At 46.9% G+C, this 27,959-nt stretch overlaps 1 protein-coding gene and 6 non-coding genes across 11 annotated transcripts in view; 4 read left to right on the forward strand and 3 right to left on the reverse strand.

Annotated features, from left to right (window-relative positions):
• The first annotated feature begins 2,644 nt into the window (after positions 1–2,644).
• Positions 2,645–2,717, forward strand: TRNAV-AAC (transfer RNA valine (anticodon AAC)). The gene has a single exon. It is a non-coding gene; the product is annotated as a tRNA-Val (tRNA).
• A 5,015-nt stretch (positions 2,718–7,732) lies between these two features.
• Positions 7,733–7,805, forward strand: TRNAR-ACG (transfer RNA arginine (anticodon ACG)). Its single transcript has one exon. It is a non-coding gene; the product is annotated as a tRNA-Arg (tRNA).
• Positions 7,806–8,549: 744 nt separating this feature from the next.
• Positions 8,550–27,959, forward strand: part of LOC128931906 (uncharacterized) — a 236,025-nt gene continuing 216,615 nt past the window's right edge. For 3 of the 5 annotated variants that reach the window (XM_078368113.1, XM_078368114.1, XM_054254754.2), the window contains exon 1: positions 26,953–27,901. In XM_078368113.1, coding sequence (XP_078224239.1) covers positions 26,964–27,665 — 702 coding nt within the window. In that variant the 5' untranslated portion in view covers positions 26,953–26,963 and the 3' untranslated portion in view covers positions 27,666–27,901. Of the gene's footprint in view, positions 8,691–14,139; positions 14,247–20,207; positions 20,444–26,952; positions 27,902–27,959 lie in introns of those variants that run through there. The other 2 variants (XR_008481005.2, XR_013533582.1) reach the window with 2 other exon arrangements.
• Positions 9,693–9,766, reverse strand: TRNAI-AAU (transfer RNA isoleucine (anticodon AAU)). The gene has a single exon. It is a non-coding gene; the product is annotated as a tRNA-Ile (tRNA).
• Positions 13,315–13,387, reverse strand: TRNAF-GAA (transfer RNA phenylalanine (anticodon GAA)). The gene has a single exon. It is a non-coding gene; the product is annotated as a tRNA-Phe (tRNA).
• Positions 16,490–16,562, forward strand: TRNAV-AAC (transfer RNA valine (anticodon AAC)). The gene has a single exon. It is a non-coding gene; the product is annotated as a tRNA-Val (tRNA).
• Positions 26,870–26,963, reverse strand: TRNAI-UAU (transfer RNA isoleucine (anticodon UAU)). Its single transcript has 2 exons — positions 26,926–26,963; positions 26,870–26,905 (listed from the first exon to the last, which is right to left on the reverse strand). It is a non-coding gene; the product is annotated as a tRNA-Ile (tRNA).

Consider the following 27,959-nt stretch of genomic DNA (forward strand, 5'->3'; position numbering starts at 1 on the left):
TCAAGTATATGTCAATCTTTACTCACATATACAGGTACATATTCTTTATTCAGAGTCTCCTTTACGGGCAAATTGCCACTCAAATGGACAGCTCCGTGTGTGAGTGGGGGGGATGGGGGGGCGCGCGCGTCTGTGTGTTTGATACAGAGTCTAGCTCTGTCGCTCAGGCTGCAGTGCATGGAGCCATCTTGGCTCACTGCAACCTCCACCTCCTGGTTTCAAGCAATTCTCTGCCCTAGCCTTCCAAGTAGCTGGGACTACAGGCGCCCGCCACCATGCCCCGGTAATTTCTTTTTCTTTTTAAAATTATTTTAGTAGAGACAGGGTCTCACCATCTTGGCCAGGCTGGTCTTGAACTCCCGACCTCAGGTGATCCTCCCGCCCCGGCTTCCCAAAATGCTGGGATTACAGGCGTAAGCCACCGCGCGCGCGGCCTTGTGGCTCTTAACGTAAGCCTTGTGTTGCCTTAAACTAGCTTGTGTTGCCTTAAACTAGCTGTGTGGTTCTTTCTTTTTCATGTCCAGGTGTTAAATCCTGACGTTGAGCACTGAATAAACTTTATTTTATTTCTTGAGACGGAGTCTCGCTCTGTGGCCAGGCCGGAGTGCAGTGGCGCGATCTTGGCTCACTGCAACTTCCCTTTCCCTGGTGCAAGTGATTCTCTTGCCTCAGCCCCCCGAGCAGCTGGGACTACAGGCGCGCGCCACCACGCCTAGCTAATTTTTTGTATTTTTAGTAGAGATGGAGTTTCACCATGTTGGCCGGGATGGTCTCGATCTTTTGACCTCCTGATCCGCCTACCTCGGCCTCCCAAAGTGCTGGAGTTACAGGCATGAGCTACCGCGCCCCGCAGTTTTGTACTGTTAGCAGAGACCGGGTTTCACCATGTTGGCCAGGCTGGTTTCAAACTCCTGACCTCAGGTAATCAGCCCGCCTCCGCCTCCCAAAATACTGGGCTGGCAGGTGTGAGCCACTGCGCCCGAGCTGGCACTGAATAAACTTTAATGAACTGATTGAATATTCCTCAAAATGTGAGATGTATGGCATGGCGATGACGGAAAATGTCGGGAATGAGAAATAGTCTCAGGAGGCATTTCCATCTGGTATCCAACCCGGGAACTCTGGGCACGTGAGTCGAACTTGTTAACTGCACTACAGAAAACGACGTCTAAACATAGTTATTCGGCAGACTCGGCGGAGGTTTTCTGGAATCCCCTGTTCCTGTCATCTTCTACAGTACCTTCTTCTCTTTGCTAAGGCTGTTTAACGCTAAGGTTGTGTCCACAATTCCGCACAGGCAACACATCAAACTTAGGAATGTCCAACACTCACAGACTGTTTTAAGTTCTCTGAGACTTGTTCACACATGAAAAAAATCTAAACCATGATCACACGTGAAAAAAAATCTCAAGAATCTTGCCACTCTTCAGGACTGATATTTACATCTTGCCTCGATTGTGGAGTCCATCATTTTTATTTAGTAGAGACGGGGTTTCACCATGCTGGCCAGGCTAGTCCCCAACTCCTGAACCCAAGTGATCCGCCTGCCTCAGCCTCCCTAAGATTTTTTTAAAACTTTGGTTTCAGCCATTTTAATATAATGTGAGCAGTTATAGTTTCCTTAATGTGTATCTTTGTTGGCATTTGTTAATGGAATTAAATTTTCGAGTTGATGACAAATTTGTCCATTGACCAGTACACCTTAAAACATTTCTTAGAAAACCAAGAAACCAAAACTCTTCGCTTGATGACAGCTACGTTCCAAGAATTGAATATTAGTCCCCAGCCTCTCCAGTTTCTCTCATCACTTTCAGATTAAAACACGTGGTCCCTTCTTTCGGAGACACCTCGCTTCTTCCCTGATTAAGCCCGTGTTGCCCTTTAGTCTAATCTCGTTCCGAGCCCTGCTTCAAAACCCTGGATTTCCTCCCTAGGATTATGACCACTCCTAATGCAAAATCCCTTTCCTCGTCTAAGACCTCCTGGGGTGGGGGAAATCTGCTTTCTTTCCCCCGTCCCCGTTTTTTTCTTTGTAGAATGTCTCTCAGAACCTGCTTTCTAATCTAACCCTCTTATCTATCAAGCCTCAGATCTGGGGTCGTCTCCTCTAGGATGTCTTCCTTGATGGGCGCTGGGACGGAGTTTCGCCCAGGCTGGAGTGCAATGAGGCGATCTCGGCTCACCACAACCTTCGCCTCCAGGGTTCCAGCGATTCTCTTGCCTCAGCGTCCCAAGTAGCACGTCTGGCTTTTTTTTTTTTTTTTTTTTTTTAGGTAGAGACGGGGTTTCTCCGTGTTGGTCAGGCCGGTCTCGAACCCCCGACCTCAGGTGATCCGCCCGCCTCGGCCTCCCAAAGTGCTGGCATTACAGACATGACCCCCTGCTGCCAGGGTACAGTTTTCTGGTCTATTGTGAACAGGCTGCTCTAAACACTCTGGGCAATATAGTAGATACCTTTGGTTAATGCATTTTTGCTAGTATCTGTCATCGGTACGTGATATTGGTACGTGATAAATGGGAAGAGTGAGGGGAAAGACCAATACTAAAACTGGAAATTTTTCTACAAAGAAAAGAAAAATCCAAACTTAAGAGCATCAGGGAATATATATTTCTATGTTTGAAAAGAGGCGTCCGACAACCCGAGGTTTCCGTAGTGTAGTGGTTATCACGTTCGCCTAACACGCGAAAGGTCCCCGGTTCGAAACCGGGCGGAAACAAGTCGGGGATGTGTCCTACATTTTGTCGCTACTTGGTTTCTATTCCCTCTTACAGACTAACTTTGCGGTTCCGGACTTTAAAAATACACGATTCTGAGTTCAAGTTGTGGTCGAGCAGTCTGAAATGAAAGATTTCGGACGCCGCTGCACTGGATCTTGTTTTACCCCACCACCCCTCGCCCCAGGAAGTTTCGGGTCCCTTTCTGGGCTGCAGAACCCCAGGAGGTGTCAGTCCCAGGAGACTCCCGGCCCAGGCCTCTGCCTACGCCTCTCAGGTGACATTGGCTTCCTTGGAATCCTGAGAACTTAATCCGAGGGTTTTCCGCACTTCCAACTTCCTCGGGGCCACTACTGAGTGTCAGTTAGCGGATAGCAGACGTCCCCGGCAATTATTATTAGTAGTGCTTATCCTGTTAGTGCGACACAGTATGTCTAAAACTCAAGTGTGGACGAGGAGGAAGAGTGGTGAGGCGAGAAGGGTAAAGAAGATATTCCCGGACGGCCTTGGTGGCGCACACCTGTAATCCCAGCACTTTGGGAGGCCGAGGCGGGTGGATCACGAGGTCAGGAGTTCAAGACCAGCCTGGCCAAGATAGTGAAACCCCGTCTCTATTAAAAATACTAGCCGGGTGTGGTGGCAGGCGCCTATAATCCCAGCTACTGGGAAGGCTGAGGCAGGGCATTGCTTGAACTCGGGAGGCGGAGATTGCAGTGAGCCAAGATCGAACCACTGCACTCCAGCCTGGGCGACAGAGACGGACATTGTCTAAAAGAAAAAAAAAAAAAAAAGATGATCTGCATTGAACTACGAGACTCTTGGATTTTCGCTACGGCCTTCCCCCACTGCGTTTCAACCACCCGAGAAGATCCTCTGGGACTCCGTTCTCAGCCGGGCTTGACCTTGGACATTTCAATTCCAGTGGGTTCCTCCCAGTGGGAACTGGGAGCGCGACTTCGTGTGCCCTGGACGGACTCCCGGCCTCGCTCCCTGCCAGGAAGGAGCCTTCTCTACAAACGCGACCTTCTCCCAGGACTCAGGGAGCGTTCAGCTCGGTTTGAAGTGAGTTCCCAGCAGGAGGAAACCATTCTGAGTGAAGGGAGGGAACCGGACCATTTGGCAAAAAATCACCAACTTCAGTACAGTTTTTCTTCTGGGATAGACATACGCTAGGAGGGCATTTCCATTTTCCTAACCTACATTCAGAGAGATTATTTTCTCATTTTGCCTCCTAGTGTAAAACTCAGTTAACACCCTTGCCTGTAATAAGTGACTACCCGCGAGTGCATCGCCAACCCCTATGCCCGGTGCACTAACAGAACTCTCATGATCCTTCTGATACATGGATTCTTTCAAACTTACTGAAGGAAATTTAACTGACTTTCTTAGAAGTTAATTCATACCAGATCTGATTCCGGTTATTTTTTGAAACGAAGTTTCACTCTTGTTGCCCATGCTGGGGTGCAATGGCACGTTCTTGGCTCATTGCATCCTCTGTCTCTCGGGTTGAAGCGATTCTCCTGCCTCAGTCTCCCAAGTAGCTGGGGTTACACGCATGTGCCACCACGCCCGACTAATTTTGTATATTTAGTAGAGACTGGGTTTCTCCATGTTAGTCAGGCTGGTCTCGAACTCTTGACCTCAGGTGATCCAAACGCCTCGGTCTCCCAAAGTACAGGGATTACAGGAGCTAGCCACCACGCCCAAGCCTCAGATCCTGGTTATTTTGACAAGATAAAGGAAAGAGGAGGCAGAAACTAACATTTTAAGAATCTGGACCAGATTTCAAGAATCTGGACCATCTAGACCATCCAAACCCGTCTCTATTAAAAATACAAGAAATCAGCGGGGCGTGGTGGCAAGTGCCTGTAGTCCCAGCTACTTGGGAGGCGGAGGCGGAAGAGTCGCTTGAACCCGAGAGTCGGAGGTTGCAGTGATGCAGTGAGCCGAGATAGCGCCATTGCACTTCAGCCTGGGCGAAAATAGCGAAACTCTGTCTCAACAACAAACAAAAACAAAAAACCAAAAAACATGCATTACACACGTTTTAGAGGTGTCATCTTGTATAACACTCGTTATATATAACTTCCTGAAATCCCTGCGTTTCTAACTCTTAAATGCCTCTTCATCTGCAGGTCGTGGTTTGCTGTCTCCTGAGTTCTATGCCGGATACTCGGTCAACTCCACGAATTCAGTCCCCCTCTCTCACCGGTGGACTTTGCACCGAAGGTTTCCTCTAGCTGAAAAGCTTTGTGCTTGGTTTTTGTCTAGTTATCTTTAGCTCCTGATTGGACTCAGGAAAACTATTTTTTCTTTTCTTTCTTTCTTCTTTTTTTTTTCAGACGGAGTCTTACTCTGTCCCACCTACTAGAACGGCCAAACTCCAGAACACTGACAACCGCAGTGCTGAGGATATGGAGCAACGGGAACTCTCATTCATTGGTGGTGGGAATGCAAAACAGTGCAGCTACTTTGGAAGACAGTTTGGGGGTTTCTGACAACACCAGACATATTTTTACCATACGACCCAGCAATCACACTCCTTGGCCTCTATCCAAAGGAGCCGAAAACAGGTCTACATGAATTTAAAGTGACATCTGTCAACTGATTGTATGTTTTTCTTTCGCCATGTTGAGCAGCCCCGGTTGTGGCTTTGCCAAAGGAGTAGAGAGTGGGAGAGGCAGGGAAATTGAGAGTGTATCAAGAGCCGACTACAGTATGTTCTGGATACGGAGAGAAGAAAAGACAGGAACCGGAGCGAGGAACAGGGAACAGACGCTTGAGTCTCTGGGGATTGGTTCCAGCAACAAGAGCGTCGACTAAGCACCAAACAAGTTTCTGATGTATCGAAAGTCAGAGAATAAGTAAAGCTTAAGACGCTGTCACGTCTCCCAGGAGCTCCTTGTTGAAAGGGACTGGTAGGTATATAAACAGTGGTAAACACAGACATGGTGGTATTAACCTGCCGTGGGAACCCGAGTGAGAGTCAAGGAGCCTAACACAACTTCGTATGAGTAAAAGCCCCATCCGAAGGCTTCGATGGCCGAGTGGTTAAGGCGTTGGGTCTATAAAATTGACAGTGTTCTTCTAGCGCAGGTTCGAGTCCCGCTTACGGTGTTACTGTTTTCTGGTTGGATTTCCAATTTGCTGCTTTCAGCATTCCCCCCAGAGGTTAGTTAGCTTTCATTAGGATGGAAAGTTGTGAGTTCTAACGTTGAGGCTTTTTACAGCGCACCTATGTATTTGAATGTATTTGAAAGCCAGGGGCGATGGTTCATGCCTATGATCCCAGCACTTGTGGGAGGCCGAAGCGGATCGTCTGAGGTCAGGAGTTGGAGATCAACACAGTGAAACCCCATTTCTACTAAAAATGCAAAAAAAAAAAAAAAAAAAAAAAAAAAAAGCAGAGGGTAGTGGCACATGCCTGTAGTCCCAGCTAATCGGGAGCCCGAGGCAGGAAAACCACTGCAGTGATCGGAGATCGCGCCACTGCATTCCAGCCTGGGCAATAGAGTGAGACTCTGTCTCAAAGAAAAAGAAAATATTGGTTGTGTTACATCTAATCAAAATGGCAGACAAGACAGATGCAACAGGGAGAATAGGAGGAATCCAATTTCACTTTTAGATTAATGGTATGACAGCTTTCTTAAAGCATTCTCACCTGAGGTCGGAAGTTCAAGACCAGCCTGACCAACATGGTGAAACCCCGTGTTTATATATATATAAAACACACACACACACACACACAGCATTCTCAGGCGCCAAACTTAATTTAGTGTTTGTCCTGATCTCACAGCTGGAGGAAGCCAAAAAATTTAGGATGACCATATGCATCAGTTGCTCTTCAAAGCGTTTTGTATAAACGAGGAGATAGAGGCACAAAGAAGATACATTCTGGCTTCTGATCTCCTCTTTCTCCTCTTCGTTTTCCTCCTCTTCTTCTTTTGAGATGGAGTTTCACTCTTGTTGCCCAGGCTGGAGTGCAATGGGGAGATCTTGATTCACTGCAACCTCCGCCTCCTGGGTTCAGGCAATTCTTCTGCCTCAGCCTCCCGAGTAGCTGGAATTACAGGCATGTGCCACCACGCCCTGCTAATTTTTGTATTTTTAGTGGAGATGGGGTTTCACCATGTTGGCCAGGCTAGTCTTGAACTCTTGACCTTGTGATTCACCCGCCCCGGCCTCCCAAAGTGCTGGGATTACAGGCGTGAGCCACCGCACCTTGCATGACCTCCTTCTTAAACCCTTACGAAACTTCGTCTCCTTATAAGCAAGTCTTCATTTTCCACGCGTTTGCCTACTTTGAACAGCTTTGCAAGTAAAGTTCCTAGTTTATAAGTTTCTATGTCAAATGTGATTCTTAAAAACGTGTACTTTCCTGAATTCTTGACTCCTTGTTAAATTTGAGTGTCCTTGTCTGCTACTTTGGGTTATAATACCATTTTACAATAAATTTATCCAAAGTGAGTGGGTACTTGTTTTTACCTTTTGGAAAAGAAGAGGGGAAAACTATGACTAATGCTTCCAGAAATGTATGACAAAGCACTTTATTTTTTTGCAATATGGAAAGTTAAAATAATGCAGATTGCTCATTACTGATCCACATACAGCATTAGTGCTTAATGTAGGTATATAAAAAATGAAATTCAGGTAAGAGCAGCTGATTGGCCTGAAAAATAAGTAACAGAAAGCTCAAAAGTAGGCACACGCAGCAAAGAGAAGGTGGAAACAGCAACTGTGTTTGAAGGAAACACAGTGCTTTGAAGGAAAGACATTCATCTGAGCACATATATAATGTTTACAAGATGAAAATTGCTCGTTATTTTCAATAATGACACTTTATGTGAATGTCTGTTATGCAAACAAACCACAAAAGCAAACATGCATTCCTAGAATTCGTGTGGTTTGGGGTTTTAATTCCTACCTAAATAAGGAAGCAATGATCTTTTTCTGGGCCCAGTAATACAATACCGCATAGTTATGAAATCAGTAATATTGAGGGCACTTGCCCAAGCACGGGCCAGTGGCGCAATGGATAACGCGTCTGACTACGGATCAGAAGATTCTAGGTTCGACTCCTGGCTGGCTCGATGGTGCTTACCTTTTTCCTTCTTGAAAGCCATATTGACAGTCCTGTAAATGTACTTTCCAAAGTGGGGCTGCCATTTGCATGTGGAATAGACAAGCGTCAAAGGAGCCAAATCTACAAGATTTTATTTCTACTTTTCGTCTTTTTCGACGTGAGAAAGGAGCTGGTTGAAAAGACTATTAGAACGCTTTAAAATCAGAGAAGCTTAAAAAAATTTTTTTTTCCCACGTGAATCTTCTTCATTAGTATTTTTTCCCTCACTCCTGGCGTCTCTGAGGCACACACAGCTTTTTTCCCTGGGCGTGACTACTGTCAAAAAGAAAGGGGACATCCAAAGAAACGTTGAATCAATGAAGGCGGGGCTGTGGGATGCGGGATGCAAGCCACCCTTTTTCTCAGGTGGGCTCCTACACAGAGCTCCACCCTGAAGTCGACCGACCCGACTCAGCCTCAACATCGCCCCTCTACCCCAACTCCCATCCCCGACCCCCGCCACGGGCCGCTCCCCCTCCTCCCAGGTCCCCAACACTTTTACTCCTCCCTGCCATCCTAGAGAAATAGGAGACAGGAGAATCGGCGGCGGCGGTGGGGGGCGGGGGGTGGGAATAGAGAGACAGAGACAGAGAGAGACAGACAGAGAGAGAGAGAGACAGAGAGAGACAGACAGAGAGACACAGAGAGAGAGACAGGCATCCCAGAGGAAGAAGGTGGAAGCTTTGGGGCGGGGTCTGAGCAGACGGACCTCCTCTCTCAGCGGCGAGTAAGATGGTGGAGGAGAGAGAGGCTGGGAGGCAACCACAGTCCGGCGGGGTAACGTTCCTCAAACTAAACCAAAAGATCTTCTTACTATGTGGCTCGATATTTGGATCGTCGCTCTGCTTGTCAGGTGAGTTTACGAAGTTGTCAGCGGCGCCGTCCGGGGCACTGCGGGTGAACGAACGAAACCACAAACCTGGTCGTCCAGGTGTGCAGGGCTGCGGACAGGCTGTGCCGAGAACGGGCAACTCTTGAAACACCGCATTCACTTCCACGCTCTTTAAGCTAAAGGGGAGACATTTTCGGTGAAAGCCGGTGGCAGCCTCACGTGCAGTGGGCATTTCTCTGCCTTGGAAACTGCCTGGGATCAGAAAAAAAAAAGAATGGGGCTCAGTCTTTTGGGGAACAAAACCTTTCATCTCGCTTCTGTTAGTACCACACTCTCACCAAATCACTGGCCACGCCGAGCCTGCTTCCCTTTCCCTGCGGAAACGCGTTTAATGCGTCAAAATAACATTGCCTCCTTTTGAATGTTGAGAATGAAAAAAGTGTATATTGCCTCCTAACGTTTCACTGAAAACTAAGCAGGCAAATGTCATATCTCTCCTTATCCCCATTCCCTTAAACACCCCCTGCAGCTGCCACACCCACCCCTACCGGATCTTCAGCGCATCCTCCCTAGTGCTTGTATCTTTCGTTGTTGTTGTCTTTTGCTTGTTTTGAGACGGAGTTTCACTCTTGTTGCCCAGGCTTGAGTGCAGTGGCGCGATCTCGGTTCACTGCAGCCTCCTCCGATTCAACCGATTATTCTGTCTCCCCTTCCAGAGTAGGTGGGATTACAGGCACGCGCCACCAGACCCGGTTAATTTTTGTATTTTTAGTAGATACTGGGTTTCACCATGTTGGTCAGGCTGGTCTCCAAACTACTGAACTCCGATGATCCTCCCACCTCCCAAAGTGCTGGGATTACGCTTTCGCCACCGTGCCCGGCCTGTTCTTTTTATTTTTTACAATAAAGGGAAACAAAAGTGAACAGCTTCCTCGCTTCATGCCTTAATTTTCGATTCAAAGCAGCAGTGATTTAAAATAACCCTCCTATTCGGGAAAGCGAAATTCCAAACTAGTTATCCAATGGCCCGTACGGGGATCGAACCCGCGACCTTGGCGTTATTAGCACCACGCTCTAACCAACTGAGCTAACCGGCCACATGACGGCAACTTTCGTTTAAAGGAAAACACACATAAATTCATTGACATTTTTGTTTTTCTAAATAAAACGGAACTTCTCTTTTCCTTCTTACCCCCTTCAAAAGAGACATTAATGAGAATATTCACCGGTCTTACCAAGGAAGTCCAAGCTATTTTAACTCTAATCAGACTAGAAAATCCACCGATAAATCTTTGACAGAAGATGTGGAATAGGATTTTCAATGGTGAGTGAAGAGAATCTCCTCTTTTATTTAATTTTGTTGTTGTTAGACAACTATATATATTTGAACGTCACTGCTCCTTGAAGAGTAGGGCTAACGCGAAGGCGGTATGAGACTCAGCAGCATTCTCTTCTTTATTTATTATTTTTTTTTTTTGAGACTGATTTTCGCTCTTGTTACCCAGGCTGGAGTGCAATGGCGCGATCTCGGCTCACCGCAACCTCCGCCTCCTGGGGTCAGGCAGTTCTCCTGCCTCAGCCTCCCGAGTAGCTGGGATTACAGGCATGCGCCACCATGCCCAGCTAATTTTTGTATTTTTAGTAGAGACGGGGTTTCACCATGTTGACCAGGATGGTCTCGATCTGTTGACTTCGTGATCCACCCGCCTCGGCCTCTCAAAGCGCTGGGATTATAGGCGTGAGCCACCGCGCCCGGCCAGCAGCCTTCTCTTTTTAGAGGCGTGTCAGTGTACCGGATCGCAAGTTGCAAACTTCTCTTTAGTGACTTGTCACTTAAGGACCTATTGTTTTCAGCGCCGCCGAAAGGAAGTCGAATTGGGCCTTCTCAGTGTCTCTGGAGTCACAGACGTAAGCATCGATGTCATCAGCGAAGATACCCAGGGGTGGAAACTGAGGTAGCCCAACAGTACCAGAATCACATAGTAAAGCTGTTATGTTTTTCGAGGGTGGTAGAAAAGCACTACAGAGGTTTGCAGAAGGGCAAGATTGTCGTGGCACCCCGCCAAGTGTTAAGTCTCATTTAACAGCACTTGCTGTGTGTCTCTCCAGGGAACTGGAGATTTCGGCCCGGGTCGAAGAGTCCAGAATAGGTTACATGTGCTCTGCCATCCTTGGTCAGGCTAGTGGTTTTATCACCTGGAGACAAGTCGAGGGCATCTCAGCGTCAGGAACTCTCTCTCTACATAAGCCTGGGGTTTCCTTTGTGTTTTGGGAACTTTCAAGCTCACTGACGCCTACAACACTTTTAACGACTATATTAACAGTTAAATGAATCAGCGAGTAACGATTTTGTTGATTCTAAAACTGACGCTGGCGCCAGGAAAAAGTGTCGGAATTCTAGTGTTACTCTTAAGGTATTCCTGCCCGGCGCGGTGGCTCACGCCTGTAATCCCAGCACTTTGGGAGGCCGAGGCAGGTGGATCACGAGGTCATGACATCGAGACCATCCTGGTCAACATGGTGAAACCCCGTCTCTACTAAAAATACAAAAATTAGCTGGGCATGGTGGCGCGTGCCTGTAATCCCAGCTACTGGGGAGGCTGAGGCAGGAGAATTGCCTGAACCCAGGAGGCGGAGGTTGCGGTGAACCGAGATCGCGCCATTGCACTCCAGCCTGGGTAACAAGAGCGAAACTCCATCTCAAAAAAAAAAAAAAAAAGATATTCCCTTACCGACGGAGTCTCGCTGTGTCGCCCAGGCTGGAGGGCAGTGGCGCCGTCTCGCCTCGCTGCAGGTGCTTCCTTGTTTCCTTCTCCCTGTCTTCAAGAGCTCTTATCCTGGTTGTCAAGAACTGAGGATTCTACTTGCCGAAAAATCACACGAAAGGAAACTCTCTGACACAGTTCCTGCAGTCACACGTCCTCTTCACCCGTCTCGGAGAATTTCATTCTGGCTTTTGAGGACCCGTCTTGCACATTCCGACGGTGTTTACAAACCTCCGACGTTCACATGTAAAGCTACAGCCAGGGAATGAATTTATCACACATGACATCAACGCCGGAGGACGGCCCTTTTCTCCTCCTTCGGGCAAACGGGGCTGATCTAGCGTTCCCGTGCTCTGTCCCGAGGCCTGCGCCGCCCTGGCTCTGACAGCACAAGCCTGAGCGCTTGCTCTTTCTTTTGTAACCAAAACCAAATACTGCTGGAGATCTGCACCTGGGGCTGGAGGAATCACATTTTTTGCTGGTAACACCTAAGATTTAAATCTGCTCTCCTCACCCACCCGCACCTTCAGTTGTGTTTCCCGATGCAGTCAAGGTCCCAAAACCATTTTATTCTTTACCTTCCTTTGTTAACGTTACCAGCAGAAATTCCAGACAAAAGGTCCGGTATGAGGTTTTCAGTCCTTCCTGAACCATACACATGGTGTAAAATGATGATCAAATCTCCCTGGATCTTACAACTTAACTATCTCCGTATCCTCCTCAGAAACAACTGGATTTCTTACTTTATCTTCCCAAAAATAACCTATGAATAACCAACTATGCCATTAATATATTCACCTATATTATCGGCGATACACAGAGAACATCTGCCACAACGGTCTTGTAAGATAATTTCTTTTCTCTTTCTTTCTCTCTCTCTTTCTTTCTTTTTTCTTTTCTTCCTTTCTTCTTTCTCTTTCCTTCTCTCTTTCTCTCTCTCTTTCTTTCTCTCTTTCTTTCTTTCTTTCTTTCTTTCTTTCTTTCTTTCTTTCTTTTCTTTTCTTTTCTTTTCTTTCTTTCGACAGAGTCTTGCTCTGCCCAGGCTGGAGGGCAATAGCATAATCTCGGCTCACGTCAGCCTCCACCTCCCGGGTTCAAGCGATTCTCCTGCCTCAGCCTTCCAAGTAGCTGGGATTACAGGTGCACACCACCAGGCCCAGCTAGTTTCTGTATTTTTAGTAGAGACGGAGTTTCACCTTGTTGTCCAGGCTGGTATCGAACTCCTAACCTCAGGTGATCCGCCCGCCTCAGCCTCCCAAAGTGCTGGGATTACAGGCATGAGCCACAGCTCCCGGCCTTGTAAGATAATTTCAAAATATTTATGTTATATTCCAGTTTAGGTTATTTTAATTATGTAACACTGCCTCAGGAAAAAATACTGAGTCAATACTAACAACATATTTTTTAAATCGAAGACTGCCTCACGAAAAACACTGAATCAATGTAAACCCAGCTACTCAGGAGACTTGAACCCGGGAGGCGGAGGTTGCAGTGAGCTGACATTGTGCCACTGCACTCCAGCCTGGAGGAAAGACCAAGACTCTGTCTCCAAAAAAAAGTGCTTATGCCCTGATTCTTGCGTATTTAATAACATGTAAGTGCACCCTGGATGAGGTAGGGAATAAACTCGCTTTCTTCCCCTCAAAGAATTACTGAAATCCGTGGAGGAGTACACGTTTATGGGCACGGAACTGCGTTCTGTGAAATGACTTACGAGAGCCGTTTTCATGATAAGGACAAATGCATGTATCCCTTTGCCATATAAATGTCGCTATGGACTTACATATTAGTAGATGGTTTCGTTGGAGGCCAGCTCACAGTTCCCACTGCCAGGTGTTAATTTAGCAAGGTCGACATGTACAACAGAGTCCCAAAACACCTGCCGAAACCCGGGATTGAACCAGGGACCTTTAGATCTTCAGTCTAACGCTCTCCCAACTGAGCTATTTCGGCCACCCTCCAAAATTTCTTCTAGTAAATTGCTTTCAAATCACCCTTCATGAATACCCTCCTCATTTTCTTTCTGGGTGCCGCATTTCCTTAGAATATTAATTGGATGGGCATAGGGATTTGGTGATTCCAAACGTCCTGCTGAGATGGGATGCTTCCTAGAATTGAAGACACCACCATCTGGGATAATTTCTTTGTTTTTCTTTTTTTTTTTTTAGATGGAGTTTCGCTCTTGTTACCCAGGCTGGAGTGCAATGGCGCGATCTCGGCTCACAGCAACCTCCGCCTCCTGGGTTCAGGCAATTCTCCTGCCTCAGCCTCCCCAGTAGCTGGGACTACAGGCACGCGCCACCATGCCCAGCTAATTTTTTGTATTTTTAGGAGAGACAGGGTTTTACCATGTTGACCAGGATGGTCTCGATCTCTTGACCTCGTGATCCACCCACCTCGGCCTCCCAAAGCGCTCGGATTACAGGCGTGAGCCACCACGCCCGGCCGTGGCTGACTTCTTTTTTTTCACTGAGCAGCATTTCATTGTATACCACAGTTTGCTCAACTATTCACCTATTGAAGGACATTTCGGTTGCTTCCAAGTTTTGAAAAATTATGAATAAAGTTACAAACACTCACGTGCAGGTTTTTTGTGGACTTAAGCTTTTTATTCTTTGGGTAAACATTAAGGAGTACAATTGCTGAATTTTATGGTAAAAGTGTGTTTAGCTTTTTAAGAAACTGCCAAATTGTCTTTCAAACAGGTGATACCATTTTGCATTTCCACGAGCAGTGAATGAGAGTTAGTGTTGCCCACATCCTCACCAGCACTTGGCATTGGCAGCGTTCTGGATTTTGGCCATTTTAATAGGTATGTTGTGTTATTTCATTTTTAAAAATTTGAATTTCCCTGAACATGTGCTATGGAGCATCTTTTCCTATGCATATTAATCACCTGTGTATCCTCTTTGGTGAAACGACTGTTAAGGTCTTCCGCCATTTTTTCACGGATAGTTTGTGTTCTTACTGATGAGTTTTAAGGACTCTCTGTGTGTTTTGAATACGGTACTTTTTACATGTATTTTCTCCCAGCGTGTGGCTTGTCTTTTCACTCTCTTGATGCGATGGTTTTTTGATCACTAGCACCTGTTTTTGGCTCTTTCTGAGAATTTTGTCTTTCCGCTTACATTGCTCATGTGTCCTTACATGCTGTCATCTTATTCTCAGCATCTTAATCGCTTGTTTCGAATTCCTGGTATGAGAATTCCAACATCCCTGTCTTATCTGAGTCTGGTTCTGATGCTTTCTCTGTCTCTTTAAACCGTGTATTTTGCCTTTTATTGTGCATTGTTACTTTTTTCTTGATAGCAGGACATGCTGTACTGGATAAAGTGAGCTACTATGAGCAGGCCTTTAGCAATGTGGTGGCAAGGTGTGGGGGAAGACAGCATTCTGCAGTCCCACAATTGGGGTTCAGAGTGTCAGTGATCCTGTGTCTCTGGACTGTGAACTTTGAACACGCTTCCCAGGTTTCCCCCACTTTAGGTGGGACTGGATGTCCAGAGTGAGCTGGATTTGGTTATTTCCCTTCCCACACATCTATCCGGCTCTTGATAAAACCCCGGCAGGTTAGGCTGAGGTTAAATAGTTTCTCCTGAGGGCAGACCTTGTTAAGAAGAACAAAATGCTCTTGTCTATTGCAATCTGCTTCTTGCTCACCGCTGCTGGAAACAGAGGGAATTTTTCTCCCTCATTGTGAGAACCTGGTTCAGCTCCTGAGATAAAATTCACAAATTTGTAGCTGGAGATTTTTCCCCTGAGATTTGTCCACAGAAAGCCTCGAGCAGCTTGTTAGGTACAGCTCAGGTGTCCCTGCCCCAGCACTGATTCACGAGGAGGCTTTTGCTCTGTGGGTTTCTGCTGTGCTAAGCTGTGGTTCTCTGCGTTTGCCTTTCTTTCTCTCCAGTTTTGGGGTCAGTGGTTTGCCCTGTGACCTCACAGGGAGTGTGGATTCTCCTGTTTTTAGTTCCATCGTGGCTGTGTTGTTGTTGTTTTTCTTTTCACTGTTTAGTACTTTTCACTGTGAATCATCAGGTTTCCTTAACTTTTAATTTTGAAATTATTACAGATTAACAAGGAGTTGCAAAGAACGTAGACAACTTCAGGGACAATGTAGACAACTTTTCAAAGAGCAAACTTCTGGTTTTATTGAATTGTCTATATTGTTTTCAGCCTGCCTTCTATGACAGCCTGCCCTATGGATTTAGCACTTTGTAACCAGTTCCAAGTCCATAAGCATATTAATTCTTCATTAATCAGTCTCTTCCTGGGCACCTCTCTCCCAATCCCTCCCTGTCTCCTTCTCTCCCTCCCTCCTCTCTCTTCCACTGCCTGCATCTTACACACACACACACACACACACACACACACACACACACACACAATGAACACACCTGGGAAACTGGGAAACTGGAGAGCATTTCCAGTTCCTTTTCAGTTACTACCCACTCTCCCCAGAGTGAAGCACTATTGTGACTTCTGGCTGCACTGGGGAATCTTTTTTTTCTTTTTTCCTTTCTTTCTTTCTTTTATTTATTTATTTTTTTGAGATGAACTCTCACTCTTGTCCTCCAGGCTGGAGTGCAATGGTGTGATCTCGGCTCACTGCAACCTCTGCCTCCCAGATTCAAGTGATTCTCCTGCCTCAGGAGTAGCTGGGATTACAGGCACCTGCCACCACGCCCAGCTAATACTTAGCAGAGACGGGAGTTTCACCTCTTGGCCAGGGTGGTCTCGAACTCTTGATCTCAGCTGATCCTCTGCTTTGGCCTCTCAAAGTACTGGGATTATAGGCATGAGTCACCTTGCCTGGCGACCAGGGGAATCTTCTCTGCTTTATAATTTAAATCAGTAGAGCCACAGAGTACTTCCTTTTCTGTCTAGTTTATTCTAATCAACATTGCTGTGTGATTCATCCACATAGTTGTAGATTGTTCATTGTTGTTGCAATGGATTATTTGATGTGAATTCATTCATGCATCTGCTGACGGGCACTTGGGAAGATGGATTGTGTTGCTCTAGGTGTCTCAACTCTAGCCCCCTGCAGACAGGGGTGTTTCCGTAGTGTAGTGGTTATCACGTTCGCCTAACACGCGAAAGGTCCCTGGTTCGAAACCAGGCGGAAACAAGTGTTTAGCTTTTTTCTTATATTTTGTTTCTGAGACTCACCTTTCGAACCAGATAGAATCTTTGTATGTGGTCAAGCACCTAAATCAAAGGATCTCATATCCTCCTTTTTTATTTGAGCCACCTCAGGAACGCGTATGCTCCTTTCTTTGTCCTGAGCCACAGTGAAGTCCACATTGCCCCACCTTCCCGAGCCCCAGCACGTCGCTGTCCCAGCCCCCTCCCCTATGCTCTGCATGGCCTGTAGATTCTAGGGCCCAGTGGTGTCAACTCCAGCAGGCTCTCGTGGTGCAGGAGAGATTGGCTTCCTTGAAATCTCCAGAGCCACTTGTGTGGGTTCTTCACAGAGCGATTTTCCTCAGGCATTTCTAAAAATAAACGATGCTTAGGACACAGGCTCATGAGAAAAAAAGAAACAGGGCTGCACTTTGAGGCAAGTGAAGAATTAATATTCTATTGTGTGCCCTTTACTCCTAAGTGCAGAGGGAAGTTTTCACAAAATAGGCGAATGGCAATTTCGTGTGGATACTTATAAGCTGCCAAGTGTTGTTTTTTTTTTTTTTTTAAAAAAGGCTGGGCATGGTGGCTCAGACCTGTAATCCCAGCACTTTGGGAGCCTGAGGCTGGCAGATCACTTGAGGTAAAGAGTTCAAGACCAGCCTGGCCAACATGTCAACACACTGTCTCTATTAAAAAATGAATAAATAAATAGATACTGGGCTGGCTTCTGTGAGTACTCGACGCCAGAAGTTGGCATTATTGGTAAGATGCACTAATCAACTGAATTGATTAGTAACCAAAAAACTGATTTCTTTAACTTAAGAGTGTGCTACGCCAGGTGAGGTGGCTCCGGCCTGTAATTCCATCACTCTGGGAGGCCGAGGTGGGCGGATTACCTGAGCTCAGGAGTTTGAGATCAGTCTGGCCAACATGGCAAAACCCCTTCTCTACAAAAATACAAAAATTAGCTGGGCATGGTGGCATGCATCTGTAGTCCCAGCTACTTGCGAGGCTGAGGCACAATAATTACTTGAACCTGGGAGGAGGAGGTTGCAGTGAGCCAAGACTGTGCCACTGCACTCCAGCATGTGTAGGGCTAAGGGCCCCACAGGGTCATGGGGTGTCCCTTATGCTGTGCTGAGGTGCAGGATCTGAGAAATAAAGAGACAGGGCACCGAAGTAGAAGGAAAACACAGCTGGGCTCAGGGGGGGCATGCCACCTATAAGCAGAGACAGGCGAGGCCCCAAATGTCCAGAAGTGTCTGTATTTATTGGGTATAGGTTAGGGGGCAGGGTAGTGACTGAAATCATCTCTAAGGATAGTGATAGGGTTGTGAGCAATAAAACAAGGGGTCCACCCCCATTACGTCACGTAGGCTAGGAGGTGGACAGTGTGCAGCAAGGGGTCCATTCCCATTAGGTCATCGAGGCATGGAGGTGGGCTGTGAGCAGTGAAGAGGGTGCAGTGTGCAACACTCTATCTATGGGCGTGCTACTCAGAAGATTTATAGGATGCTTTGAGTCAAGCAACAGTGACAGAACTGTCAGGGTCTATGCCGCCTGCTGGCAGCTTCTACCGAGTTCTGTAGGGGAATGCTTTTCAAGCAGCACAGTAACAAGAGTTGATAAAGTTCACAGTCACGAAGCTGCGATTATCCAGAGGGGTTTTGAGCCCTTGGATGCTCAAGGACTTGCCGATCTGAGGGCAGCCTTCCACAAGACCCGGAGCAAGGTCCCACAACTCCTTTTTCAGGAGGAGTGGCTCAGGCCCCAAGCCTGCCATACAGCGGGTATCTTTACGATACTGAATGCTGGGCCCTGCCTGGGCCATGGATTCTTGTCCTGGTATAACTGTTTTCTGCTTTGGGGGGCCGACTAGGTTTTCTTTGCCACCACCCTCAGCAAACAATATGATATATCACACATGTCAGAATTTGCTCTCAACAAACTAGAGATCTGACAGGCCCCTGGAGGTGAGGTTGAAAGTGTGACCCATGAGGAGGTGCGCTATGCTTGAAAAGAACTGTTTGAGTTGTCTCACTGACACAAGCAGAAATCTGGAGAACAGGCATGGGAACGGACACGAAGAGTATGGGATGATGATGGAAAGAACAAAGAGTTGGATCAGGCCGAATTTATTGATTTGGGTGCACTAAATAGGGACTCTGCTTTTAATGTTGCAGCTCGGGGAGTTAAAATAAAGGTTCTAATGATTTATTTGCTTGGTTAGCTGAAATATGGATTCAAAGATGGCCCGCTATGAGCGAGCTGGAAATGCCTGATCTCCCTTGATTTAATGTAGAGGAAGGGATCCACAGTGGAGTGGATGAGTCACTTTACACCTACTCATCCCAGCTGGGAGGGTCCGGAAGCTATATCCTTGACCACGGTCTGCAAAATGGATTTGTGAGGGCATCTTTGAAGAACCCTGTAATTGCTCTTCTCTGTATGTCAGATCTAACAGAGGGAACTGCAGTCACTCAACTACAAGATTTAAATACAATGGGAGTAACTGGATCCTGAGGTGGCAGGGGCCAAGTGGTGGCACTCAGCTGTCAAAGGCAAGGTGGGCATAGCTACCGTAATGGGCAGCAGAGTCAGAGCAGCAATCAAAATAGTCTGACTGATGTAGAGCCCTGGCACTGGCTAGTTAATCACAGTGGTCCTAGAAGTGAAATTCATAGGAAGCCTACCACATTTCTACTTAATTTATACAAGCAGAAAACTTCCGAGTTGAATGGACAAAACACAAATTTGAATTATAAAAACAGAATCTTGGCCCCTCAGTTAATTTCTAGACCTGAGCCAGTTTATAGGCACAGAACCCCTTGAATGAAGGGGAGGCCCTCGAGGAAGGGCTCCACTACATCACTGACAATTCATGCAGTGACTCTTTCTCTCGTCTCTCCCCAAGGATACCTCCGACCTTTTACCAGGTAACTGTGTCCTGGGGAAAGGGAAATGATCAGACATTTTACAGGCCACTGGACACTGGTTCTGAGCTGGCATTGATTCCAGAGGACCCAAAATGTCATTATGCTCCTCCAGTTAAAGTAGGGACTTGGCTGGGCACAGTGGCTCACCCCTGTAATCCCAGCACTTGGGAGGCAGAGGTGGGCAGATCACGAGGTCAGGTGATTGAGACCATCCTGGCCAACTTGATGAAACGTCGTCTCTACTAAAAATGCAAAAGTTAGCTGGGCGTTGTGACACGTGACTGTAATCCTAGCTACTCGGGAGGCTGAGGCAGGAGAATCGCTTGAACCCGGAAGGTGCAGATTGTGATGAACCAAGATTATGCCACTGCACTCCAGCGTGGCATGGAGGGAGACTCCATCCAACTAACAGTGGGTCCCTGGACTCATCCTGTGGTCATCTCCCCAGTGCCAGAATGCACAACTGGCATAGACATACTTAGCAGAACCCCCACATTGGCTCCCTAACTGTTAGAGTGGGGGGCTCTGATGGTGGGAATGACCAACTGGAAGCCATTAGAGCTGCCTCTACCTAGAAGAATGGCAAATCAAAAAGAATATTGCATTTCTGGAGGGACTGTGGAGGTTAGTACCACCACGAAGGACTTGAAAGATGCAGGGGGGCTGATCCCCACCACATGCTGTTCAACTCTCCCATTTTGCCTGTGCAGAAGACAGTCGGCTCTTGGAGAATGACAGTGGATCATCGTAAGCTTAACCAAGTGGCGACTCCAGTTGCATCTGCTGTACCAGACTGCCTTTCACTTCTGCAGGATACCACACTGGTCCATTACATGGATGACATTATGCCCATTGGATCCACTGAGCAAGAAGTAGCAAACACACTGGACTTATTGGTGAGACGTTTGTGTGCCAGAGGATGGGAAATAAATCTGACTAACATTCACGGAACGTCTACCTCAGTAAAATTTCTAGGGGTCCAGTGGTGTGGGGCCTGTCGAGAAATCCCTTTAAAAAAAAAAAAATCATTAGAAAACTGCATTGCTGCTTTCCGTTTTGAACAACTCCCCAGAAGTTGGTAGAATCTAAGATCAAGCCATGGAAACTGGGATAGCCACAGTCCCTGACTGGTCAGAGTGTCACAAAGGAAACAAGAAAGCCACTTGTGACACTTTTTTTGTGCCTCCGGCAATTTTATTTTTATACCATGTCCTTAAAATCATGTGGTTGTGGTCTTAAGTAATACATATGTAACATCACGTACTGCATTCACTTTTAAAATATTATCAAGGAGACTCTTCTGTTGAAAATATCCTGAAGCAATCTCTTTTCTAGCTGTGATTCTGGGGCCATAACCACACCCAGACTTTTGCATTCGCCTTTCCCTCTGCTTGGACCTGTCTTTACCACAAATTTCCTAGACTTTCTACCTTATTTCCTGAAGGCCTTTGCTTTCATGTCACTTGTCACTTGCTGAGAGAGGTCTCCTAAGGTGATCCTATATAAAATGGCATCCCAGTACATATCCTGGTATCCTCTATACTGCTTGTCACATATTTTAATTTTTCTCTATAGAACTTATCACCACCGTGTCTAATTATGTATTTATCTTAGTTGTTTATTTTTTATCTCTTCCTGTTATGTTATAACTTAGGTCTCAGAGATCGGGGCTTTCTTTTCCCCCTACTGTAGTCTCAGCACTTAGAAGGGATGTGGTGAACAGCAGCCATTGCATATTTGGTGATTTTGTTTTTCTTGTTTTTTTAGAGAAAGTCTTGTTCTGTTGCCCACATGATCTTAGCTCACTGCAGCCTCAAACTCTTGGGCTCGGGCTATCCTTACAGTGCAGCCTTCCATAACGTTGGGTTACGGGTATAAGCCACTGCGCCTGGCCCTACATATTTGTTGAATGATTGCATTGAGATAAAGAGCACAGGAGGGAGAGTGGATTTGAAGTTGATAATATTCCCATGTGTCGATGTTACAGACCTGTGAGAATTTCCAGTCATAAATGTCCGGTGTGTAATAGGATTCATGGTTCTGTATTCAAATGAAACGTCTCAGAAGAAAGTAATGCTGTAGGCCTCAGAGAGTTGTTCTAATCCAGAGAATAAATACAACACAAAGAATCTGTGACGGTTACTCTTACGGGTCACATGGACTTGGTTAGGGGTGCCCAGAAAGCGGGCGCAACATTGTTTCCATGCAAGTGTTTCTGAAAGAGATTAGCATTTAAATCAGTAGGCTGAGTAGAGAAGGTCCGTTGTCATCAGTGTGGGCGTCATCCAGTCTGTGAAGGGCCCCAGACAGACAAAACAAACAACGGGGGAGGAAAAGTAAATTTGCTGTCTCTTCTGGAGCAGGAGGAGCCATTTTTCCTCTGCTGGACGTCAGAGCGCCACATTCTCGGGCCTTCAGATTCTGGGACTGTGGTCACTTCACCTCCCTTCTCAAGCCTTCAGACTCAGCCTAAATTATATCACTGGCTTTCCTGGTTCTTCCGTGTGCAGAGAGTACATTGTGGAGCTCTCTGGCCTCATAGTCATGTGTGCCAATTCCAATAATAAATAATTATATAGATCTGTATATATTTTACTGGTTTGTTTCTCTGGAGAACAGTTATTAATGCAGAGTTTAGTAACAAGACTGGTTCTACAGAAAATTTTTTTTTTTTTTAAGAGATGAGGATCTCACTATGTTGCCCAGGCTGGATTTTCTCCTGGGCTCAACTGATCTCTCCCAAGTAGCTGGAACCGCCATGTCTGGCTCGAGAAACACCTTTGAATTAACACACAGAATTTTAAGGATGAAGAAACACACAGAATTTTAAGGATGAATTTGCTGAATTGGTTTTTGAATTTCTGGAATTGGCCCTGTAATCTGATCAGACTTAAAGATGCGAAGGACTCTATTTCCAGGTATAGAGAGAGCACTAATAGTCAATGGCATAAGTTGCGTATAGAAATATGCACATATCTGCATTAGATATGTTAAATTTAGCCTAAAGCTTTCTTCTTACACATACCAAGTTTGACCTAAAGGTTCCTCCATGCACAGTGAACTATGACCTGAGTGTATAACAGGCTGTAACCTATCTTCGAACCAGTCATTGAGTTTCAGCGAGTCACAGTCAGCCAAGTCTTCTCACCGTGTTAGGCAAACACCAACGCGTAACCAATCCGGCTGTTTCTGTACCTCACTTCTATTTTTTTGTACCTCACTTCCCTTTTTCTGTCCACACATCTTTGACCATGTTTTTTCTCTGGTGACCAAATCTTTCACCAGAGTATTTCTGAACCTTTTCAGGTTCGAGAGCTGCCTAATTTGTGAATCCTTCTTTGCTCAATTAAACTGTGTTAAATTCAGTATTTTTTTTTTTTTTTTTTTGAGACGGAGTTTCGCTGTTGTTACCCAGGCTGGAGTGCAATGGCGCGATCTCGGCTCATCACAACCTCCGCCTCCTGGGTTCAGGCAATTCTCCTGCCTCAGCCTCCCGAGTAGCTGGGATTACAGGCATGTGCCACCATGCCCAGCTAATTTTTGTATTTTTTAGTAGAGACGGGGGTTTCACCTTGTTGACCAGAATGGTCTTGATCTCTTGACCTCCTGATCCACCCGCCTCGGCCTCCCAAAGTTCTGGGATTATAGGTGTGAGCCACCGCGCCCAGCCCAGTCTGTCTTTTTTGGGGGGATAGGGGAGAGGGAGACAGAGTCTCGCTCTATTGTGTAGGCTGAAGTGCACTGGCACAATTTTGGCTTGCTGCAGCCTCTGCCTCTTGGGTTCAACCGATTCTCATGCCTCAGCCTCCCGAGTAGCTGGGATTACAGGCATGCACCACCATGCCTGGCTAATTTTCATATTCTTAGTAGAGATGGGGTTTTGTCATGTTGATCAGGCTGGTCTTGAACTCTGACCTCAGGTGATCCACTTGCTTCAGCCTTTCAAAGTGCTGGAATTACAGGCGTGAGCCACCGCACCCAGCCTAAGGTTTTCCTTTTAACAGCTACTCCTAATCAGCCACTTATATGGATCAATGAACTAAGTAACTCTGCATAAATAATACTTTTGAACATTTTTGGAAAACTAAGGAAAATAATATCTTAGCTCGTTGCTCCTATTGCCACCCAGCAAAATGGTGAAAGAAAAAAAGTAAGCTCAGGAATTTAAAGGTCTCAGTTCAAGCACCACAATAAATGACCTAAGAGCTTTTCATTATCCCCTTAGGGAGAGTCTTACTTCCTACAGTTGTGGGACTGAAATTGCTGAAAATCAAACACAAGTCACAATCCTATAATTGGCTAAATTATAATAGATTTGAACAACCAGCCTCACAGGGTGTCTTCTGTTAAAGTGAGGACATGGATTGGGGAAAGAATGCGATTCTGTAAATTGGGATGGATTGTGTGGAAAGGTCCTGATGAAGCTGGGGACATGGAGCTCTCCTAGATTCTGATGAGTTTTCTTTGTGGGTGGAAAAGGTCTCCTCACCCCCACTGATATCAGCCTGTCTACCTCTGTCTGACGGGATTTGCCCTGTGTTGCCTGAGGAAACAGTAATGGCCTCCCTTGAGGTAGGTGCCATATAAGATATTGCTGAAGACCTATAACTACACTAAATCCCAGCAGGCCCTAGAGGCAAAGGTCAAAGTGTGAGCTGTGAAGAGGTGTCCTATGTTGCAAAACAATGACTGAGTTTTCTCATTTATATAAGCAGTAATCTGGGGAACACGTGTGGGAATTCGATATGAAGAGTGGGATAATGGTAGAGGGAGCATGACGTTGGATCAGGTTGAATTTGTAGCTATGGATCCACTAAACAGAAGTGCTGCTTTTAATGTTGTAGCTCAGGGAATTAGAAGGGGCTTTTGTGGTTTGTTGGCTGAAACATGCATCAAAAGATGGTCCACTGCAGGCGGATTGGAGATGCTTGATCTCCCTCGGCTTAATGTAAGGAGGGGATTCAAAAGCTCAGGGAGATGGGAGTGTTAGGGAGTGCAGATTTGCCACTTAAACCTACTCACTCACGGTGGGAGAGTCCCGAAAATATAACTCTCAACGATACTTTGAGCAATAAATTGTGAGGGAAGTCCCAGCATCCTTGAAGAGCTCTGCAATTATCTTCTGTGTAGGTCTGGAACAGGGAAGAAAATGGGATTCTTTAAGTTGGGACGGTAATGTGTGCAAAGACCCTGAGGAAGCTGAGGACATTGAGCTGCATGTGGAAACCACAGCCACTTGACTGGAAAACCTAAATGCAGTGGACATAACTGGATCTCAGGGTGGCAGGGGCCAAATGGTGGCACTCAGTCATCAAACAAAGGGAACCGAGGAGTTAAAGCCGCCATCAGAATAGCCTGACTCTCACAGACCTGTGGCTTCAGCTAGTTGATCATGGTGTCCCCAGAAGTGAAAGGCCACTATGTTTTTTTTTAGCAGAATGACGTTTTTATCTTACCATTATGCATAAAAAGGAGGTAAATATGTCAATGGTGCACTTCTAATCCGTCAGAGCACTTTCACAGTATTTATGCAATTTAGGAAAGAGTCGTATGAGTTGTTAAATTGTTACCAGGGCAAATTATCAAGTAAGACAATCAACTACTTGACCTGCATAAGCACAGAACTACCGGGTCAAGTGAACAAAAGTCTAACTCAGTAAAAGCAGTCACGGCTTCTCAGTGCCCAGACGAGCCAGGTGTAGACTCAGAACCCTTTGCATGAAGTGGCAACGGGGCCTTCTTGAGGAGGGACCTGGTATGCTACCAAAAATTCATAGGATTAATCTTTCTCCCAGCCTTCCTCAAGGGGACCTCCCATCTTTGACCAGAGTAACTGAGTGCTGGGAGCAAGAAAATAATCACTCTTTAGGGACTGCAGTTCGGAGCCGACACTGATTCCAGGAAACCCCAGCATCACTATGGTACTCCAGTCACAGTCGAGCCTTACAGAAGTCAGGTGCCCAGTGAAGGTTTAGCTCAGGTCTGACTCACAGTGGGTCCAGTAAGTCCCTGAAGCCATCCTGTGGTGACTTCCCCAGGTTCAGAAAGCATATTGGAATAGACACACTTAGCATCTGGCAGAATCCTCACATTAGTTCCCTGACCTATGGAATGAGGGCTATTAAGGTAGGAAAGAACAACTGGAAGTCATTAGAACGGCCTCTACCGAGGAAAATAGTGAAGCAGAAGCGATACCACACTTCTGGAGGGATTGCAGAGATCAGCGCCACCATCAAGGACTCGAAAGATGCGGGCGTGACTGAGTGCCACCACTTGGCCCCTGCCACCCTGAGATCCGGTTATGTCCATTGCATTTAGGTTTTCCAGTCAAGTGGCTTCCACATGCAGCCTCCTCCGGCCTTCAGAATCTGGGACTCCAGCGGCAGAGTCTCCCTTCCTGCTGGCCCACTGCTTCCTCAGGCTTTGGACCCAGACCTGAATCCTACCACTGTTTTTCTGATTCTCTAGCTTGCAGACGGCATATTGTGCAATGTCTCATCTCCATAATCCTGTGAGCCAATTCTCATAATTCCTCTTATTTACCTTTATATATCCTCGTGGTTCTGTTTCTCTGGGGAACCCTGACTAACACAGAATGTGTATATCATTACATGTGTGGAAAGCTGAGGACAGAACTGTGGGGGAATATTCATATTTAAGGAACAGGAGGAAGATTCTGCGAGACCAAACGAAACCTAGGAAAGACCGGATAGAAGTATAGCAACCTGGAGTCAAGTATTTCGGACATCAGCATCCAGATAAATGTGTTTTTTCAAACAAGGCAGTCTGTTTATTTTTTGACGAAATTAGGAAGAAATACATACCCAGCCCCTTACGTCTGATGTTTCACTCCTGGGGGAAACAGCATTTCTTGGTTCCTAGTCAGGTTTTTATCAAGTAGGCAGCGGGGCTGTACTCAGAACGCGTTCAGGCTTCACAGGTGGAGTTTATCCACTTCACTGGCCACCCTGTGGACATCAGAACTAAGGTACCTGGGAGCACCTTCTGCACATTGATGAACCCTGGAGACACCTGCACGAAATCACAGAGAATATGACTCAGTTTTTCCACCTCCTTTGCTCAGTCCCCAAAGAGCTGAAGAATAGTTTTTAAAGGGAGGCAGGAAGCTTCGTTGAAGCTGTGCAACCTGGTGTGAGGCCTCCCGATGGAGGAGAAATGAGTTTGGTGGATGAGTTCAATTTGGGTCTTGATGGTTTTTGGGTTTTTTTCCCTTCTCTGAAATCTGCCAAACATCCCCCTTTATCAAAGGAATCTTTCTGGGCTCACCACGGAAAATGTATCCCTTTTACTTTAAAGAGAAGGGAAAAATGCATGACGGTGAAATGTCTGAAATCGCATTTGGAAGAAAACATGCTCCAGGTGAGGCTCGAACTCACAACCTCGGCATCACCCGCACATATACTGTCGTATAAGTACCGCGCGCTAACCGATTGCGCCACTGGAGCATGCTTTCCCCAGCCTGGCCATGCGCACTCTACAGAGCCGTGAGCTCCCCTCGCGCCGGAGCGGGAGCGCGCGGAGCCGCCGGGGACCCTCCGTCGGCGGCCGCCGGCCTCCGCAGGAAACGCGATCTGATCCAGATGTGTCCGTCTCTCCTGGGAGACGTATGTGATCCTGCCCCTGCGCCACCAGGAGCCAACGTTTCCCGGGGAGATGCGGGCGCTCTTTTCACAAAGCCGGAGAAAAGCCGAGGAGAAAAAGGAGCCCCTCCGGCTTCCCGTTGCCACCATTCTAGCAAAACCCGGCTTCTGGGGCGGACGCCAGCCGTTTGGCTTCTTCGTGGTTTCACCGCGCACCGCCCCGCGGGCCTGCGACGCTTTCAGACCGAGGACGAGCGGACGCGGAGCTCGCCCCTGCCTCCCTCTGCGCGTCTCCCCGCGCCCGCGCGCTCCCGGCGGCCTTCCCAGCCTCGCCTGCCGCGCGCCCGCTTCGCAGCCCGGCATCTCGCTGCTGTCCATCCGCCCTCCCCGAAGCCCTCCCGGAGGCTGCCTGAAAGCCGCATTCGGAGTCGCAGAGCCAGCTGGTCAGGCGACCTCTTCTGGGAAACGGGCACCGCAGCAACTCCTTTCCGCGCAGCAGGTGACCCCGCCCCGGCGCCCCACCTCCGTCTCCACCCTTTACCTGTTCATTGCACTTCGCCTCTGTGACGCAAACCCTCAGTAACCTCATCTCTGGGGCCGCAGTTTTAAGGCCGATTTTGTTTGCTGCCTGTTTGTTTGATTGGGGTCTGGGAAACCGCAGCTCAGTACCCACAAGACATACACACGAGACATGACGTCTGTTCGCTTTTGGAGAAGAAAAGTCAACCAGAAGAGTTGCGTAGAAGGAGCAATAGCCTATATTCCCGACCACCGAACACAACAGACAGGACTGAGAATAACAGGTCAGTGACCACGTTCCTCCACACTTGGAAAAAATGAAAAAAGGACCACGTTCCTCCA

Source organism: Callithrix jacchus, chromosome 4 (assembly GCF_049354715.1).
Source record: "Callithrix jacchus isolate 240 chromosome 4, calJac240_pri, whole genome shotgun sequence".
Classification (NCBI taxonomy): Eukaryota; Metazoa; Chordata; class Mammalia; order Primates; family Cebidae; genus Callithrix; species Callithrix jacchus.